The 19,581-nt window shown below is 38.1% G+C and overlaps 1 protein-coding gene across 9 annotated transcripts in view; it reads left to right on the forward strand.

Moving 5' to 3' along the window:
- The window catches only part of CNTN4 (contactin 4), an 892,715-nt gene that overhangs the window by 853,684 nt on the left and 19,450 nt on the right, over positions 1-19,581 (forward strand). For 8 of the 9 annotated variants that reach the window (XM_087431362.1, XM_087431364.1, XM_087431363.1 and 5 more), the window contains 3 exons: positions 8,481-8,656; positions 13,193-13,313; positions 16,878-17,036. In XM_087431362.1, the coding sequence (XP_087287488.1) occupies positions 8,481-8,656; positions 13,193-13,313; positions 16,878-17,036 (456 nt within the window). The remainder of the gene's footprint in view (positions 1-8,480; positions 8,657-13,192; positions 13,314-16,877; positions 17,037-19,581) is intronic. The other variant, XM_087431368.1, reaches the window with a different exon arrangement.

The following is a 19,581-nucleotide window of genomic DNA, read 5'->3' on the forward strand; positions in this document are numbered from 1 at the left end:
ATTTCATTTCTTTTGTAATTTAGGTAAATATTCTCTTACCTGGTATCAGTAGATGTAGCCAGATGCCCATCAGGTACAATAATATATTCCTTTAATCAGCAAAGACTATATTATGCCATTCTTAGGCATTGTCTATGATGGAATTTACTTTATTTCACTGACACTAATGAGATTTCTTTGGGACTCTTTTGCCCAGTGACTCATAAGGGAGAGTTACTCAGGTGTAGTAGCTAAAAGAAATAAGCCTGTAATCCCTTCTTCTCAAACAGAAAGATTTCTAATTATTATTTGATGAAAACGTTTCTCCGTGGTTAAAAGATATCTGTGGTTCCCATTTATCATTCTTTTTGTCTTCCAACCCAGTCACAAAAATGCCATAGAGTAGTAATTTTAATTATATCTTGACTTGGAGATACAATTTATTTAATTTATCAATGAGAACATTGATAAATTTTTATCAATGTTTTCTTTTCCAAGAGTCTGTTTAGATCATTTCTTTTAAATCATGAAGAAAGCTTCACAAAGAAAATGTGAGAAGGTAAATTTAGCACACCCCCTTACCCCCTCTGTTGTTGCTTGCTACTTTGCTTGAGGAGTATTCTTATTCATAGTGGAAGCTTAGGCACCTGCAGAAGATTCTTTCCATTTGGAAAGACATCCCAGCTGAGAAACCCTGCTACTAAAACATGGCACAAATCCAAAACCAGAAGGTTTGCTTTCCCTGGTAGCAGGTAAAAATAAGCAAATGAGCTGACCATGAATGATTTTAAGACCAATTATAACTTGCTGTTGAAAAACAAAACAAGACAAAACAAAAACTACTTATTAATAGTTGTAACTGACTATTGGAGACCTGAAAGGCATCCGAGAGCATTTGGGTGTCATTAGAGCCATTTTCATAATTAAATAGGTGCTTTCTGCTACACATTTTGACCAGGCAAATCTAATAACTCTGATTATCATTTGGCTGCTTGTTTCCCAAGTACCTGTTCTTGGCCACTCTCAATTGGCTTGTGCATAGCGGTTTCCATTTGTGGCACTCAAGCTTATTAAACAGCTCTGCTTTGTGTTTTTTCCCTAGTCCTTGAAAATAGATCGGTAAGCATTCTGCTCAGGGGTGATTTGTAAATTGCTTTACAAAGGGCTCCAGTTTGTGCTCAATCCGACTGGGGTCAGAATTTGCCTTGTGTTTTCTTCCGATGTCATTTGTCAAGTTGCACAAGTTGTTCAAAGAACCAGGTCACAATACTATGTGGCAGTGCTTCGTGGCGTGAATCGATTAAAAACCTTGACACGTGAAAGTGCCCTACACCGTTGCTGTGGTTTCTCCGCTACCTAAAAAGGGCAGATTTCCTTGTCTTTAGCCAAGATAAAATCATTGGTTTTTTTCAACTGGTTCTTCTTCCCTTCTTCAAACAACAAAGTCATATATTAATTGTGTTACCAAAAAGAGAGATAAGATAAAGAGAAAAATAGCCTATGTTTGTTTAAAAATTTTTTAAATTCTCAATTCACAGGCATAGCTACTCAAGAGAAAACAAATCCTAGTGAAAAGTGAATGTCTAAAAGAAAACAAATGTCGGGGATTTCCAAAACAGTAATAATTATAACTAAAATAAAGGCGTGGAAACAAATGCCAAATACATATATGCCTGATATTATCTAGAAGATGATAGATTGAATATATCTTATTTCATCAGGATATTTATATAATGATAAATAATGGAAAGCACTTCCTTAAAGTAGAATGTCAACTAGTGTATGTAGAAGGAATGATGGAAATAGAGAGGCACTCACCATTTGGTAACCATCATGGAGGTGGTTGATTCAGGCAGAAGTCTTCAATGGATCCTAAGGCTGATAGGTGGAGGTTTGATGAGCATCAGAATATTGGTGTAATTTCGGAATACTTCCCCACAAAAATACTAATCAGTTGTAAGGAGGGAAATGGTAAATATAAGGTGAATAAAACACGCAGATGCCAACATGACCAGGTGATCAGGATTAAAATGATCAGTGTTGAGGGGCCGGCCCGGTGGCACAAGCGGTTAAGTGCGTGCGCTCCGCTGTGGTGGCCCGGGGTTCGCTTGTTCCGATCCCAGGCGCGCGCCGACGTACTGCTTGGCAAGCCATGCTGTGGCGGCGTCCCATATAAAGTGGAGGACGATGGGCACAGATGTTAGCCCACGGCCAGTCTTCCTCAGAAGAAAAAAAAAGAGGAGGATTGGCAGATGTTAGCACAGGGCTGATCTCCTCACAAAAAATAAAAAAAATGATCAGTGTTGAGACAAGTTCACATCACGTCGCATAGGTCCTGATTCGATGCACTTAGAAGATACTCTACACTATTTCAGTGATGTTCTTGCTGAGAATGCACGATCGAAATCAGGTCATGAGGAAACATCAGATAAATCCACATTGAGAGTCATCCTACAGAATGTAAGGCCTATCTTTTTTAAAACTGTCAAGGATTTGAAAGTTGGGAAAGACTGAAGAAGTGTTCTAATATGAAGGAGTCAGAAGAAGCATAACAATTAAATTCAACATGCATTCCCAGATAAGGTCCTGGACCAAAAGATAAAGAGACATTACTGAGAAAGTTAGCAAATTTTGAATGGGATCTGAATTGCATAGTAGTGATGTACCAAGGTTGATTTACTTGTTTGGAGGTTTGTATGCTGCTTATTAGGAAAGTGTCCTTATTTGGGGGAATACACACTGAAATGTTTAAAGGTGATGAGACATCATGTCTGTAGTTGCACTCAAAAGGTTCAGAAAAAGACTAAGGATAAGGGGTAAATCTTATATATTATAGATCATATGATATATATATTATCTATTATCTGTATAATATATATTATATATAAAAGACTAATGATAACTGGTAAATATATATTATAGATCATGTAATTTATCTGTTATCTATTATATAACTATTATATATTATATATATAACTATTATACTTTATTATATATAAAGATATATATCTATTATTTAGAGATATATGTATAATATGTTAAGAGAGAAAGAGAAAGAAAGAAGCAAATGCAGTAAAATATTAACAATGGAGGGGTCTGTGTGAAGGTGAAAGAGGTCTTTGTACTTCTCTGGCAACCTTTTTTTAAGTTAGAAATTATTTTTAAAATAAATTACTTTTTAAAAGCAAGAAAAAATAAATCCTAAATGTGGCCTTAGAGGCAAAAGTCAGTAATGAGCACAGAAGAAGGGCCAGAGTTTGCACAGTGAGTGCTGAGTGAACTCTTAGGTGGCTTCTTTTTATGGTCAACATAAGTCAGGGTAAATAGTAAGAAATACAGCACAACAGCTTCAGCACTTCAAGGATCAGTGCCTTATTTTTATCAGTCACCAATACTACCATTCACAGATCATCAACAACTTATCTTTAACCAACTCTCATGAGTAAGGACAGAGCTAGGCATCAGGGATTTATAAAAGTGTAAGATGTGGTCCCTGACCCCCAGGAACCTGATTATAGGGGAGAAACTGGATATATGTAAATGATATTCTACAACAATGCTCAAGCTTAATATTGAAGAAATAGAACAGACAGTTAATGCTGATGAGCTTCACAAAAGGAAAGGGTCACCTGTGAGTAGGGTGATCAGGAAAGCATTGGGAAGGTGGCTTGGAGTCATGGGCTCTCCAAAGAGACAATAGACATCGTCCAGCCTGGCTGGCCTTCAGTGTAACCTGACATCCCTTCTCTGATGGCGACCACCTCCACTTGAATACTTCTAGAAATGGTGATTCATGTTCTCATAAGCAGCCCATTTCCCTATTGGAAAGATCAAATTATTAGAAAGTTCTCCCTTATGTGGAGCCGAAATATGCCTGTTTGTAGTTACTCTTTGCTTTCTACTTGTGGGCAACACAAAATAAGCTTAATTCATCTTCTACGTATAAACCCTTCACATATTTGAAGACCACTATCATGTCTCCTCTAATTTCTCTTTCTTGTGCCAAATACTTTCAGTTATTTTAGCTATTATAGATTTATTAGATCCTTCACTAATGCAGATACACTAATCTGTCAATGAATCCAAAGGATGTTCCTAGTGAGCTGTGGTCTCATTAATGCAAAATACGAGATTATTCTCTCTCTAAAATGGAATACCACATGCTAGTAATGCATCCTAAGATTGCATTAGCTTTCTTTGGCAGCTACATGGACCCTGTTGACACTGAAATACTCAAATCTTTTCCATGTGAACTGCCAATCCAGTCTTCCCACAGCCTGTACCTATACAGCTTACTTTTTTAAGTATAACTTTTTGCCTTTATCCCTATTAAATTTCATCCTAAATGAAAGAATTGGTCCAGCTTGAAATTACTGTGAATCTTGGTTCTTCTCTACTGTTTAGGGTATTCCTTTTAGATGTGTATTTTATGCAGAATTGATAAATACACTTTGTCTGGCACTGGTTTTATTTTTATTGAAAAAAATGGGACCAACTAGAGAGTGCTGAAATTCATCCCTAGAGATGCTAGCTCCGGGTTATTGTGATCATTAATAAAAGGTTTTTGTTGTGGCATTTACCTATTATTGAAAATAGTTTTCTGTCCAGTCCCCCTTGTGTCATATGAGGCGACCTGACTGTCAGCTTTTTGACTAGTTCCAGGTCTTTAAAGAATCCCATTTTTTAAATTCTCTCTATAAAAATTAATATAAAAAGAAGACAATCTGACTGAAAGCATCATCAAAACCATTACAGTAAGAAATTTGCTAACAAAAGGAGATGTGTCCCTTCCGTGAATGAAGATGATTAAAACACACATTAAATACTTTCCTGATAGGGACCATGTGAGTATCTTGGCACTGTAAGTGAAAGGTAAAGAAATTATAAACAGAAATGGAAGAGTTGATATGGTATAGGGAAAGCAACATTGACATGGAATTCTCATCCTACGAACCCACAAGCACTTGTTTTTACAGATAATAAAAGTCCTAAATCAGAAAGCCTTTCCACCAACAATGAAAGTGAGAATATAATATGACTTGGATGATGTGTTGTAATTTATGCATCTAATTGTTGGCCTAATCATTAACAAAGTGGTTAATAATTCATGCTCTCTCTCATGGTTGGCATGATCTTTAGAACAAAGCACTTAGTTTACCTTCTGTCCTTTATATATTATAGAAAACACTATAGAATGTAAAAGAATAATTTTTTTTTTACTCCAGGTGGGTTAAGCACTTCGTAAATATGTATGTTTCAAGCATCAATTCTCTGGAGTTCTGAATTTATCATTCTCCGCAGGATGAACCAACCATAAGCAGGAAAGTTAGGGGTGTTGTTGGTCCTATGTATTGTTCCTATTTAATTACATCCAAATCCAGACATCAATTCTACATCTTGAGTTCTAATTGCCTTTGAGAGTTCTATGCACAGAACAATAGCTGGAGTGACTCTTCAGAACAGAAGTTGTAAATATAGGTTCTTCCTGATCTTGATGAATTAAAACCAAAAGAGGGGAGACAGTTTTGTTTTGAAGAAGCCATCTGTTTATTTGGGTACAGAGTTTGTATTCAAATTCAAAGAAATTAATCAAGTAAAAAGCATAAGAATTCGCAACACAGAAAGGAGTACTGAACAAGCATACAATTTGAGAAAACCAACTAACTAATGAGGTTTTGAACCTCTTTACTTTAATCTTCTCTAGTCCCAAGGAGACTTCACTGGTGTGTGTACAGTGCATGACTTGCTTTGCATCGATTCTTGCTACCTCAGGGCTCAGAACATGAATCGGTGACAAGTGCTAAATTAATGAATTAGCAGCTGTCAGCACAGCAACCATACCATACCAGCATAATCCTTGATTTAGGGAACTTCTCTGGTCCTTGGTTAACAGGCAACTGAGTTCACCAATAAGAAAATCTGTTCCAGATCCCTACATGTGCATAAAGAGATGAACATTTCTTTAGGAAACAAATGTCAATTAAAAATGTGAGCCAGAATTGCAAATGACTCTAGGCCTTGGGGTATGTGCCAAGTCCTTGTTGCTCACCCAGAAGTTGTCAGGAGATAGGAAGCCAAGACATGTTTAAGGACTTGAGCCGGACATTTGACTCTGCACTCATAAGTCTGATGTGTGAGCTTAGAGCCAAAGCCAGCATTTTAGGCATAAAATCATCGCTGCCTTTTACTTGTGTAAGGCAGTAACTTCATTACTCTTGCAGTGAAGCCCTCTGAAACCAGCTTCACCCCATGGCCTTCTTTGAATTCCTTCTGCATTCAAATATCTTCCATTGACTACACATAATGAAGAGTGCAAATCGCTGTATTGTGCCCTTAGAGTTGTTCTCTGGATGATTTGTGAATGGATATTATGTTTTCAACTAAATGAAGGGAGGCAGCATAGCACAATAGATAGTTCCTTAACCACTCTTAGGCACCAGTTTCCCTCATCTGTTAAGTAGGGACGATAATAGTACCTATTTGTTAAGAATAAATGAAATAATCCATGTAAAGCGCTTAACGCAGTGTCTAGAACCTGAGGGGCTCAATTAGTTATTACAAATGTTATTATGCCTCAGTCTCCTTTATGTCTCTCTTGGTACCAGGACAATGTTATCCACATAACACACAATGCATGCTTGGTGGCTAAATCAACAAACAAATGAAGGTACATTAAAATGAAAATCTAAATTGCAAAATCAGTGGACAGCTATTTAAAGTAGAATTAGGCAACATCTTGCCAAATAAAAACCATACAATCCTATAATTTTAGCCGGGAATTATTTGTTCCAGTCTTCATTTTACAGATGAGAAAAATTTTAAATCAAAAATGATAAATGGCATGTTAAGTCAAAATGGAGCTATTCCTAGATTTTTGTTTAGAATTATTCTAAAGTGATTTGCTCTCAACTCCTTCCCTTATTTAAAAAACTCTTAATCTGTATCTATTCCTGCAGGTCAGTGAATCAGTAGAGCAGATTTTTGATTATGTGACTTGCAAAAGCCTTGGGTTTCCAAATAAAGGCTTTTCCCTCCTATTACTTAGCTGCAGTCCCTGTTTTTCACTCCTCATTTCATAGACATCACTCATTCAACAGAGACTGAAAGCTTACCAATCCACTTATTATCTTATCCTATTTTCAGAAAACAGCAAAAGTACATCCTACCACTGGATTACAATCTATTTATGGACACAGACTTTTCTAACAACCTGAAATGTTCACTTTCCATTATTGGATAAAAGCGCAGACAAACTGTTTTAAAGACTCTCTTTAAAGAGGAAATTTTAGTGTGGGTTGTTGGAAAGTAAGACCCATCAAAAGTCTCCTATAAGATATCATTTCAAAATTCCCAAGAGAGATTTTAATCTGAGGTTCACTTAATAAATATTTATATACCCCACAGCCTGAAACAAAATCCTGTGAATATGGAAGGGAATTAATCAATGTTCTTTTATTGTTTTGTTTGCTTTTGATTTGTCTTCTTTGTTATGGTTTGTTTGGTTGGTTTGGTTTGGTTTAGTATAGAGAAATCTCTGGAATATGGCTGAATTCAGAATTTCATTCTTTAGGCACTTATATGACCTTTATATTTAGCTCAAATTGCTTTTCACCATTGTACTCTCTGACACCATTTATGAAATCATGTTGCAGTGAAAAATGAGAGACTCCCTGTGTGTGAAGGTAGTTTTGGAGTTTATAAGCTCTCAGCTAAGCAAGCCCGTTCCATTCCCAATTAAAACTATAATGTAAACGGTGAATTTAAAAACAAATTAGTCTTTATTTTAAAGAAGTAATATACATATGTCATTTTGTCAATGATGTTCATCAAAGTATTAATAATAATTATATTTATAATAAAATTTGCTAAAATGTCTACTAGTTTCAAAATGGTTAAAACTGTAAACTTAATAGCACATTATGCAGATTATAAAAATATGTGGATAAAGATATAAACATACCTAATATTATATTAAGTAAATATAACATTTATATTTTTTTTTGTTTTTGTTTTTTTGGTACTTTCTTTTAACTTTCCTGAAATTTCTAAATTTCTCATACTAAACATTTTTCACTTTTATAATAGGAAAAAAGAAAGCCCAACAAACTTCAAGTTAGCATGGATTTTCCTGTTTGCACTCAGCTGAAATATTGCTTTCTAGTGAAACTGGGGAGATCCAAAAACCTTTTTAAAGGGGCAGTTTCAGAGCAGGCTGCCAGAAGTAGGCCCTTCCACGAGTGTCTTCAGAAATCTAACCTCAGTGCTCCCCAGCTGAGTTCTGTTGCTATTCGAAGTTTCACATAATGAGTGTTTTCATCTTTTCATATTAAAAATGACCTCCTGGCCTGAATCTGAGCTTCCCAGATGACTGAGGTTTGCCAGTCACAGCCTAAGTAAAAATAAAGCAAAACTACTCAGTATTCCGTGCTCTTCGATTCTACATTTTATTTCCGCACAAGCTCATGGTCTTTGTTGTTGTTTTGTTTTGTTTCACTCTCCAGATCCAACAAGAGTAATGGTGCCCCCTTCCAGTATGGATGTCACTGTTGGAGAAAGTATTGTTCTGCCATGCCAGGTAACACATGATCATTCACTAGACATCATGTTCACTTGGTCATTTAATGGACACCTGATAGACTTCGACAAAGACGGGGACCACTTCGAAAGAGTCGGAGGGGTAAGTATTAATATCAAACTATCCACAGGAAATGCAATGTGCGACTGAACTTCTCAAAACAGACTCAACTTGTTTAGAGTTATTCTTTGATAATTTCGTTTAAGCACCTTATTTCAAGAAACTCTTGGTTAATTCCTGCTGCTTTTTGCATGATAAATGCGGCACCCTATATGAGCAACCCCATACGGCAGGCCTTCTCTTAATCGTCACAGCAATCCTACAGGATAGTTATTCATTACTGTGTATAAATGAGGAAACTGAGGCTCAGGGGAGTTATATGGTTTGCCTTGGCCTCACAGCTACTAAAATTGCAGAACTCAGCTTTAAACTTCAAATTCCATGGATACATGGATATGTATCCATGGATAAAGAGATGGATAAAGAGAACAGATTAGTGGTTACCATAGGGGAATGGGGTGAAGGTGGGCAAAAGGGTTACAGGGGCACCTATGTATGGTAGCAGATAAAAACTAGACTATTGGTGGTGAGTACGATGCAGTCTATACAGAAACTGATATATAATAATGTACACCTGAAATTACACAATGTTATAAACCAATATGACCTCAATAAAAAAAATAATATAAATAAATAAAAGAAAAAAAATAGCTGAAGGATAGTTTACTCCTATGTTTTTATGCTGCTGATTAAACTCCCTTTGGCTCTTCTAGAAGACTCAACACTGTGACGTTAGGGCTCTCTTTCTTGAATCTGAAAGTCTGATCAGATTATTTATTATCTCCAGGTAATTTGAATTCTAATGGTTGAATTTTCAAAATGCCTTACTTTCCATAAAAATACATATTATCGTTGCATTCACACCAAGAACAGGTTAAATCTAGAAACAATTTGGGTCTATCACAATTGTTCTCCAAAAATTTTTTTCTGCCCTAACACAGCCCAACATTCCCATTGGTAATAAAGATTCACTCTGGCTGCCATTCTCATGGAGGGGTCCAACCAAAAGACAGCAGAATATAAAAATGGGCTATGACTTGAAAAGCCCTCCCCATCCCCCATGCTGCCATAGGAATCTGATTTACCCACTTAAACTTACCCCCACCCCATGTTGAGAATAAACGGACTAAAGTTTAAAAAGCTATCCACATGATATATTGAGGGCCTATTTTCCACTCAAATATAGTACTAGTCCTGTTACTTACATTCTTGCTGCCTTTCTCAGTGTTTCTCGGTTGAATCACAGAACACCAAAAATGATTTGAGTAACTATTTTCTCAGTTCTCCCAAGGATTGTACATGACTGGTACCCTTTTAGATGCATGGGAGAGAAGTTAATTCATTACATCAACGGATGCCTCGGGTCGTTAGTGATTCTCTCTTGGAACCGTAGTTGAGAAAGGCTGGATGAAATTGCCAGTACTGACCATTCTGGACCTCTTTGATATGGTTCAGCCTAATAACCTTGACCAAGTGAAAGAGACATTAACTACTTCACAAGGGCATTAAGGATATTAAATACCTTCAGGTATAAAAAAGTACATAGCCCAATGCCTACCAGAAAAGAATTACTTGATAAATTTAAATGGTTGTGTTAATTGAAGGAAGGGTAACATTGATTCTAATAACAGAAAAGTATAAATTGAGAAAACCTTCATAAATTAGGCAGAATATTTGTTTTCATGCTAAAACCAATGTCTCAGGCAGGAGAGATATGAGAAATATTATCTCCCAGAATGACACGGGCACCAACCAATCAGAACAGGTACCTGACTGATCAAAATAGATGCCCCGCCAGTCAGACAGATGTGACCTTTATGCTGGACTGGCTGCATATCAGCCAGGGCTGAGGCACAGGTGGAAACACTCTCAATGAAGTCAAGCACTAATGACCACCTTTTGTGGAGACCTCTATTTGTAGAATCACCCTCATTAGTCTTTCATATGGGAAATGTTTTTCTCCTTTGGGAAACTAGTGCTAACCCCAATCAACTATTGCTAAGAAATAAGTACAAAATTAGGGACAGCACTACAAACTGTGAGAGCTAAGTGTATCAGCTACCAGGATCATTAATGTCTGTAGATTTGGACTTGACGATAGAAGAGATAAGGAAGCAATTCTGAAGTCAAACCCATTTCGCCGTTTCTACTTCCTGGATCAGCATGGTGGAAATGATGCTTGGTAGAGCCACCCTATTGTAGTTTTTTGAAAAGTTATTATTTCATTGTCCTCTGATAGCCTCTACCCACTCTGTCAGGAACAGAACAGACCACAGTGGGGGAAAATAAGCTGGTGCTGTTTTGTTCTGTTTGGCAGGAACATAAACGTAGATCTCAGTTAACAGTGTGGTCTGGATGACTTCAAAGAGAAAGAGAAAGTCATTGTGGTCTGCTTCCGTGAGACACTTACCTCAATTCTGACTTTATTTTTTTCTTCGTTTCCGTTTTACTTTAAAAACACAAATCTGGTCAAAATTTGTAAATAAAGAGAGCAGACTCTAAATGACACAGTCACAAAATTCTGTTAATAGGTTGCTGTGCTCTGAAATCTACAAGCTACAAGTTTCTCCAACATTTGAGCCCTTGGTGAATAAAATGAATTATTGGAAAACTGTAGGCATTTCCTTAAAACCAGAGTGGCTTCCCACCTTCCCTGCACATACCCCCTTGTGAGGCGTATTTCGTGTTTAAACCTTTACTCAAAGTCCTAACGCATGCAATGTCTTAGGTAAAGAAGTATTAATAATATTAATAACGATGATGATTCCTTATATTTGCAAAGTGCCTAACATTTATCAAGCACTTTCATATATATCAGCTCCTTAATCTTCACAGAAACCTTGTGAAATAGGTTAGCAGTTATTATCCAATTCTACTGAGTAATTATAAGACTTGATTAGTAAACTGTAGAATCTGGATGAGAACCCAAGTGTTATAAGTAAAAGAGCTTTCAGGTTAAAAAAAAATCACAGCTCATCTTGAATTAGATTTAATATATTTGACGTGATTGTTGCACAAAAAAATTGATCCGGGTCATCAATAATACCAGTTTAAATTTACTCTGTGCTTCACAGTTTTCAGAAGGTTTTCACATACCCATACAATCTCATTTGATTCTCACAACCTAGCACAGTAGGCAATGCATCCTTCTTTCACAGGTCAATAAACTAAGGCTCAGAGAGATTAAGAGACTTACATGAAGTCGCACAGCAGGGATCAGCCCAAGACAACTAAGTCCTGAACCTTCAGCTCTCTCTTTACTATATGCTTTTGCCTCTCTTCTCATCCTGTTTACAACCATTGGCAGTTCCGTGTCTTCCATTGTCCTGGGTAAATATGTGATGTGTTGTGCTGAAACAAAGGAAGGGAACCAAGTACGCATTGATTTAGAATGAGAACAAAGTCTTTCTGGATGGTAGTATAGCATTATAGTGAAGAATAGAGACTGGAGCCTGACCATGTGGGTTCACATCCTGGCTCTGCCATTTACTACCTAAGTGACTTTAGGCAAGTCGTATAACCTCTTTGTGCTTGAGTTTCCTCATCTGTAAAGTAAGGATAAAAAGACTATATACTAAAGCACTAAATACTCATAGGACATGTGAGTATTAAGTGAGTTAATATAAGTACCAGGAAGTGCTTTAATATATGCCTGCCATATAGTAAATACCATTAAGCATTATCCAATGTTACAGTCTTTGGAAGAATAGCAACAAGGCCAAAATAACCTACGTTATCTTGTCATCCGTTGAGGGTTTAGAAATAAGCATAGCTTCCTGAATCTGACCCCTAGGGTGTTCTTTTGCTCAAGCAGCTATTCTCCAAGCTTTTGATTAACAGAGCTATGAAACCAAACTCCAAGGTGTAGCATGTTCTTCAGTTAAAATGCCACCTTTGTGATAGGTTGTGGAGGCATCTCCTTATATTTATTAAGAGTATCGTGCTGGTGAACAGTGTAGAAATATTTCTGGGGCACATAGACATTCACACTGGGATGTAATTAGTCCTATTCATCTGCTAATCAAACATGCATTTGGCATTTGGAAAACAAACCAGCACCATTCCACATTAGGTGATGCAAGATTTCCTTGGAGAGTCTGGTCCTCATAATCTTTTAATCAAACCTGGGAGCAATGAAAATGCTGGCTATAAGACAGAGTTGTGCAGTAACATACAGATGCCTCCAAATGTGGGCTTTCCTCCCCTTTCCAAATATAAAGTTCCAAAGTATTGGAATGCCAGTGAAGGCTATAGGCTGAGGGCATGCCTGAAGAAACCCACAGGACTAGATCAAGAGCCGCCTTACGTAAGTTTAAGTACTTTCAAGATGGGTGGCAGACTGCTCCTGAAACCCAAAGCAGCCAGACACCTGCAGTCTTGTCCAAGATGTGTTCTGAAAATGTTGGTGCTCTAATCTCTCAGGCAGGTTCACATATTTTTAATAGGCCATGGCTTGCATCACTAATGTTTTCATCAGCCAGTGTAAAATAAATCCATTAGTCACAGTGTCCTTCATGTGACAATGATATTTAGAGCTCATTAAAAAGTAATTGTAGCCACTTTCCCCTACTTTATCAGCAGGATTCAGCTGGTGATTTGATGATCCGAAACATCCAGTTGAAGCATGCTGGGAAATACGTCTGCATGGTCCAAACAAGTGTAGACAAGCTGTCTGCTGCTGCGGACCTGATTGTAAGAGGTATGAGAATTTTGGGTTTTGTACTTAAAATATTTTTGTGATATCTACTCCTGCACAGAGCTCCAAAAACCTCAGTGGTTTAGAATTATGAGAAAAAGTCAGGTAGAAGCTGAACATTATAAACAGTACAGTCTACAGAAGTTTTGTGTGCATCTATTTCTCACCGGGGATCGTCAGAAAGTGCAGAGCAAATCCAGTTACTCTGTACTGAAAATAACTCCTGTGAGTGCTGAGCGCACCTGATTTATGGCTGTTGGAGTTGATTGACCTTTTAGAATAACTTTAGATTAACAAAAGAAAATGGCTTAAATAGGGATCAAATTGAGCCTTTTTATGTTTCATCTGGGCTAAAACAAATTAGTGTTTTTGGCTGCTGATATAATAGTGGCTTAAGTAAAATCATCACCAGTTTTTCTGTTTCCTTTTTTCCCTAAGGTTAATAGCTCTGTCCGATTCCTAAAATATGGCTTTAGAGGGAAACACCTCCTGACTACCTGGGATGTAGTAACTAAGCTGGGAGCTGATGTAAAACCTGACATTTGTGAGATTCTCTTGAGTATTACTAACATGGCCTAACTTCAGCCTAATGGCTGCAGACGCCCTGGCTGAGCCCCACCAAACCAACTTGTAAAGGAAGAGTTTGGACTTTTAAGAAATATTTTTAAATTAAAATTAAAATCTTTGTGAACCAGTGTACATACCAGACTTAAACTGATGCATGCCCAGGATTTTCTAAAGTATTAAAAGTGAAGTCAAATTAGAACATCAAAATAATCTCTTGGCTAGCATCTGCTTCATCTGAACCCCAACAGTTGGTGTTTAGGCATCTTTGGCCAGCAGAACTTTGAGTTTCAGAAAATAAAAATCCGGAGAATATCAGATTTGGAGGCAGGGTAAGTCTGAGTGCACAGAGAACAAGGTATTATTGGAAGCAGCAAAAAGTGTTGCTATATCCTCTAGGCATACCGTGAGGGGGAAATGTGTGGGAGTTAGCAACTTAAACTCACTGTCAAGAGAGGTTAAAGAAAAACAGCTTTTACATTGTGTCTGCTCTGGTTCCTCTTTAAATTGCCTAAAAAACCTTTTAGTAATGGTACAGATCAGAGCCAGTAAGAGAAAAACTTCCAACCTGGGTAGAGCTCCCCATAGAATAACTTATGGAAACGTGTTTATTTCCATTTTAAAATACACCAGAGCTGGTCTGCTCTCCCCTTGGGAACAAAAGAATTCTGTTGCTGAAAATTTATCCTCTATTTAATTAGGATAATATTCAGATCAGCAGTTTAAACACCAATAAATTAGACTAATAAATATTTAAATCAGTAATACTTGAAGTTCTTAAATGATATTGTATACTTCATTTCACAGAAAATAACATTAAATACCAAGAGGAATCTGCAAACGCAGACTAAAAGAAAATCTAGTCTAATCAGTTAATAAGGTCAATAAATTAATATGCCATTTTAAACCATAATCTTTTGTTTTATCTCCTCTAGCTCTGCCCTTGCAGCTTTTCTGCATATTACAGAGGGGAGGCAGAAATGCGTTTCACTGCCTTGTCAGAGATTTTCCTATTTGAATCTAGTAAAGCTTTGAGTCTTGGCTCTGGCTTCCTTGATTCTCTGATATCTACTTATTTCATCCATAGCACTCTAACGGCAGCCAGAAAGGCCACGCTTCCCTGAGAGAGAAGCAGAGACACTGGTATCACACCAACATTCCCTCTGCTCTTGCTTGTGACAGAAATTTCTATGAGCCCCTGACCATGTGAACATTTTGTTCAGAGGATAAACATTTGCTCATTTTGTCATTTTGAAAGAGGGACCCAACTTCCCCAAAATGAAGTTGGTAAACATTCTGTAAGGTCATATCTACACACTGGTGGGGGTGGGTGGCAGGAACATGACAAAGAGCAAAGAAAGCTATGAAATACCATCTTGTCTCCAATGGTCAAATTCATACCCACCCTTCATTTCCTTCTTACTCAGTTGCCAACAATGGGCTCAGATACTTCCTATCAATTTAATTCATTGAGGAGTTTCGAGGGTAACACTTTTCTATGTGTGGTACTTTGATTTTAAAGGCCATCGAAGGAGCCTGTGTTAAAACAGGGGACTAGAATGCTGGATGAAACAGCTGGTGAGAAAAAAAGATTCTTTTGTCTTCCAGACTTTATCTGGTTAATAAGGGTCCTGAAGACCAAAGGTTACCTCAGTTCTCTCTAGGTGGCATTAGACTGACATGCTGAAATGTCACAATGGAAAATTAATCAGTTCCAGCGTACAGATTTCCAGACCTCTCATTCAGGAGTAGGAGGGAGAAGATAAATTTAGTCTCACCTGTGGGTCTATAAAAATGATTTTTAAAAGAGGAATTTAGGGCATCACAAAACATGTGCAGAAGTGAATCCCAGAACAAAAAGTCTTACTTCAGGAAATTGCCGTTGACTTTTCACCACTCTCTTAAAGGTGTCTTTCTTCCCTGCGCCTGTGGCATGGCCCAGGAGTATTTTGGCAGGACATTTGATTGCTGTCCTGGGGCTTAGCAAATCCCTCCTAGGAATAGCTCCTTATGCCCGTCCAATGGGTATGAGGTTTGTCGTTATGTCTCCCTCACAATCACCTTCTCTCCTGAGGTGGTCAGTTGTGCCTAGTTAGAAATGCATTTCACTGCCTAGTAAGAGTTTTTCATGTTTGAATCTAGGGTAGCTTTGGGTCTTTGCTCTGGCTCTGTTGATATTTTGTGTTTGCCTGCCAACCACTTTCCATCCCTCTATTTCTTTATGATTTCCAGGCCTTTATTTAAATCTGATTTCCTCATGTTTCAATGGTTTAAGTACATGGGCAGAAACAGTGAACATCAGGAGGATAAGTAGAAAAATACAGATATGACTTGTAGAAACTGCAAAAGAGGGTCTTTAGACTCCAGCCCGATTCTGAAATTGCTTTGAAGAAGCCACAGTCTTGTGACTCTTCAGCACTGATCATTTTCACAACAGTTCCCTTGTATACAAGTGTGTGCTCGCATTTGATGTGGAGCAGGGGAAGGGGTCAGTAATTACAGTGCACAGAGCAATGCTGTGACCCCCAAAGTTCTAAAGCCATTTCTGCTCAAATCCACATCCTCAGCCTAAAAATTCAATTTTCAGAAGACTCTAATCTTCATTTATCAGTACTATATCCCCAGATAACACTGCCTGACCCATAGTAGGAACCTGTAAATATATGATGGATGAATTAATGAATTTGGGCCCTTGTGGTGCTCCAATATTCTCTCTTAACATCTACCAAATATTCTATTATAATTCTTTGTTTGCCTATTAGCTTTTCCTATTGTACTATGAGCCTCTAGAAGGAAGGGGCCATGTTTCATTCATCTCTGTAGTTTCAGAGTCCAGAAGAATGCTGGGCACCTAGTAGGTATTCAAAAAGGAATTGGCAAGTGAAGAATCTGTGAGTGAGTCAATAAATAGTTGAATGAGTCAGCATCCCATTCAATTAAGTGATTACTTACTTGGGTGTTTGAACACACTGCTCCAGTTCTGAGGGTCTTGCTCTTTCGCAGGTCCCCCAGGCCCCCCAGAGGCTGTGACCATAGATGAAATTACAGACACCACTGCTCAGCTCTCCTGGAGACCCGGGCCTGACAACCATAGCCCCATCACCATGTATGTCATTCAAGCCAGGACTCCATTCTCCGTGGGCTGGCAAGCTGTCAATACAGGTACCATATTGGATACCCGGTGCTGATGTCTTTAGGGGCTTCTGAAACTCAACATAATGGGCAAAGCACTGTGGCAGAAGCCAAGGAATATCTAGGTTCTGGTTCAGACAAAGCTGCAAATGATACATTGTGGAAGTATTTCCTACACCTCAGCCAACTGTACTATCATTTATTTAATATTTTTCTTTATATCAACTCATATTTGTTTTTAACTTGTCCTAAGCAAGAATATCTGTGAAATGATAGGTTTGTTATGCTCATTATATTTTTTCTTAATACACATTTAAAAATACATTAGTTAGGGGCTGGCCCGGTGGTGTGGTGGTTAAGTTCGCGTGCTCCGCTGCGGCGGCCTGGGGTTCGCAGGTTCGGATCCGGGCGCACACCGATGCACCACTTGTCAAGCCAGCTGTGGCAGTGTCCCATATAAAGTAGAGGAAGGTGGGCACAGATGTTAGCCCAGGACCAATCTTCCTCAGCAAAGAGAGGAGGATTGGCATCGGATGTTAGCTCAGGGCTGATCTTCCTCACAAGAAAAAAAAAAAAAAGTTAGTTATAGAAATAAAATGCATCCATCTGTGTATTACCTAACATCAGCTGCATACCACTAGTACACTTTGGGAAGCAGTGGATTATGCTAGTCTACAATCACAGTCAGTGTGAAGTTTATACACTGCTCTCAAGAAACCAATAACTAAGGACTGCATGGAGACTCTTGACTTGGAGCCCATTTTTTTTAGGTGGTTAAATTGGGGCGTGGAGAGGCATGAGATTTTTTAAAATTAAAAATACTTGGGTCGGCCCCGTGGCTTAGCGATTAAGTGCGCACGCTCTGCTGCTGGCGGCCCGGGTTCGGATCCCAGGTGCGCACCGACGCACCGCTTCTCCGGCCATGCTGAGGCCGTGTCCCACATACAGCAACTAGAAGGATGTGCAGCTATGACATACAACTATCTACTGGGGCTTTGGGGGGAAAATAAATAAATAAAATCTTTAAAAATAAATAAATAAAATTAAATTAAATTAAAAATACTTGAGTTAGCCATAGCATCCCACCTGTGTCAATACCTCCAAATTGACTCATTTTGCTATTTTATTTAGGTTTCATTTGAGGAAAAATTGGACAAACAAGTAGTTATTGCAAGCAAGATACACACTTCTCTAGTCCCCAAGGGTTAGCTGTGTGGTCTTGATGTTTTGAAATAGAAATAAATGGACTGATATGCCCAGTTTTATGTAATTCATATGAATCGTATTGATTTTAATAACTTTTTTTTTTCATTTTAGTTTATCCAACATTAGAAATGGGTTTCTGTGTTTCCAGCTGAATCACTGAATTTCTTCTGAGCCACAAGAGTGTTTTAGAGAGGAAAGCTGGGAAAAATCTGGAAATTAGGAGATATGAATTCTGCTCCTGACTCTGCTAATCAGCGGATCTCTAGACATCTTCATTTTCCTCTTCTGTTAAATGGGCATAATAAGAATTATTTATGACCCAGAAGAGAAGTGATTGTGAAACTTTTTAAGAAATAGAAAGTGCTGCATAAATATAATGAAGGAAAGGAGGAGGATGAAGATGCTGCTGCTGCTGATGATGATTATCATGTTTTAAAAAAATAAACTGAAATTTGTTGAGCCGTTACTAAATCCCATAAGCTCTGCTAAGTGCTTTTTTCGGATTTTGCAACTGCACTGTGAATAGATATTGTTATTAGCCTTATTTTATGGTGAAGAAACCAAGGCATGGAAAGGATAAGCAACTTGCCCAAGGTCATTTTGCTACTAAGTGTGGATTCAGGATTAGTCTCCTGGTGGTCTGACTCTAAAGCCCACACTCTTCACCTTTGGAGGGTAGGACAGTGTAAGTGTGGCCCGAGGAGGCTGGCAGCCACTGAAGCCTAGTCACCAGTATGGTGGCATCAGCTTGGTCACAGGGGACCTCACTTTGAGTCTTCTGGACGCAATGGGAAATCTCTATGGTAATCAGTTTAAAACTCAAAAAGTTGTTTGTTGAGCATGGAAGCAATGTCCAGAGCTTCATGGCTGTGGCATCAAGCAATGGCCTTGTCCTCCTGTGAAGGAGCCCTTCTCCAAATACCGCTGGGTGAACACTGTCAAATTCTGCTTCTCTGACTCCCATTTTTTGTGTTCTTCATGGGCCATCCCTTTTCTGTTTACAGATTCTTTAGATATGCTAATATAGTTCATTGACAGTAGTAATATAGATTTATAACATTGTAACTCCATTGTTATAATAAGTTACAGAGCTTGGACCACAGTCAGACAGACAAAGATGCAAATCCGGGGTGACCTTGGGTGAGTCACTTAACCTCTGTGAGGCACATTTTCCTCATCTATAAAAAATGAATATAATAATTTTACCTTACTCATAGGATAGTTGTATGTTACTCATAGGATAGTTGTATGTAAACAATGTGCCCAGCACGATACGGTAGTGCTGAAAAACATGCTATAGGTGTTACAGGTGATAACAGTAACGATTACAGTCAAGTAGCTTTGGGCCTTGAGGACTGTGACTTTTGTG

The sequence above is a fragment of the Ceratotherium simum genome, chromosome 5 (assembly GCF_057802395.1).
Source record: "Ceratotherium simum simum isolate JZ-2026a chromosome 5, ASM5780239v1, whole genome shotgun sequence".
In the NCBI taxonomy this organism is placed as follows: domain Eukaryota; kingdom Metazoa; phylum Chordata; class Mammalia; order Perissodactyla; family Rhinocerotidae; genus Ceratotherium; species Ceratotherium simum.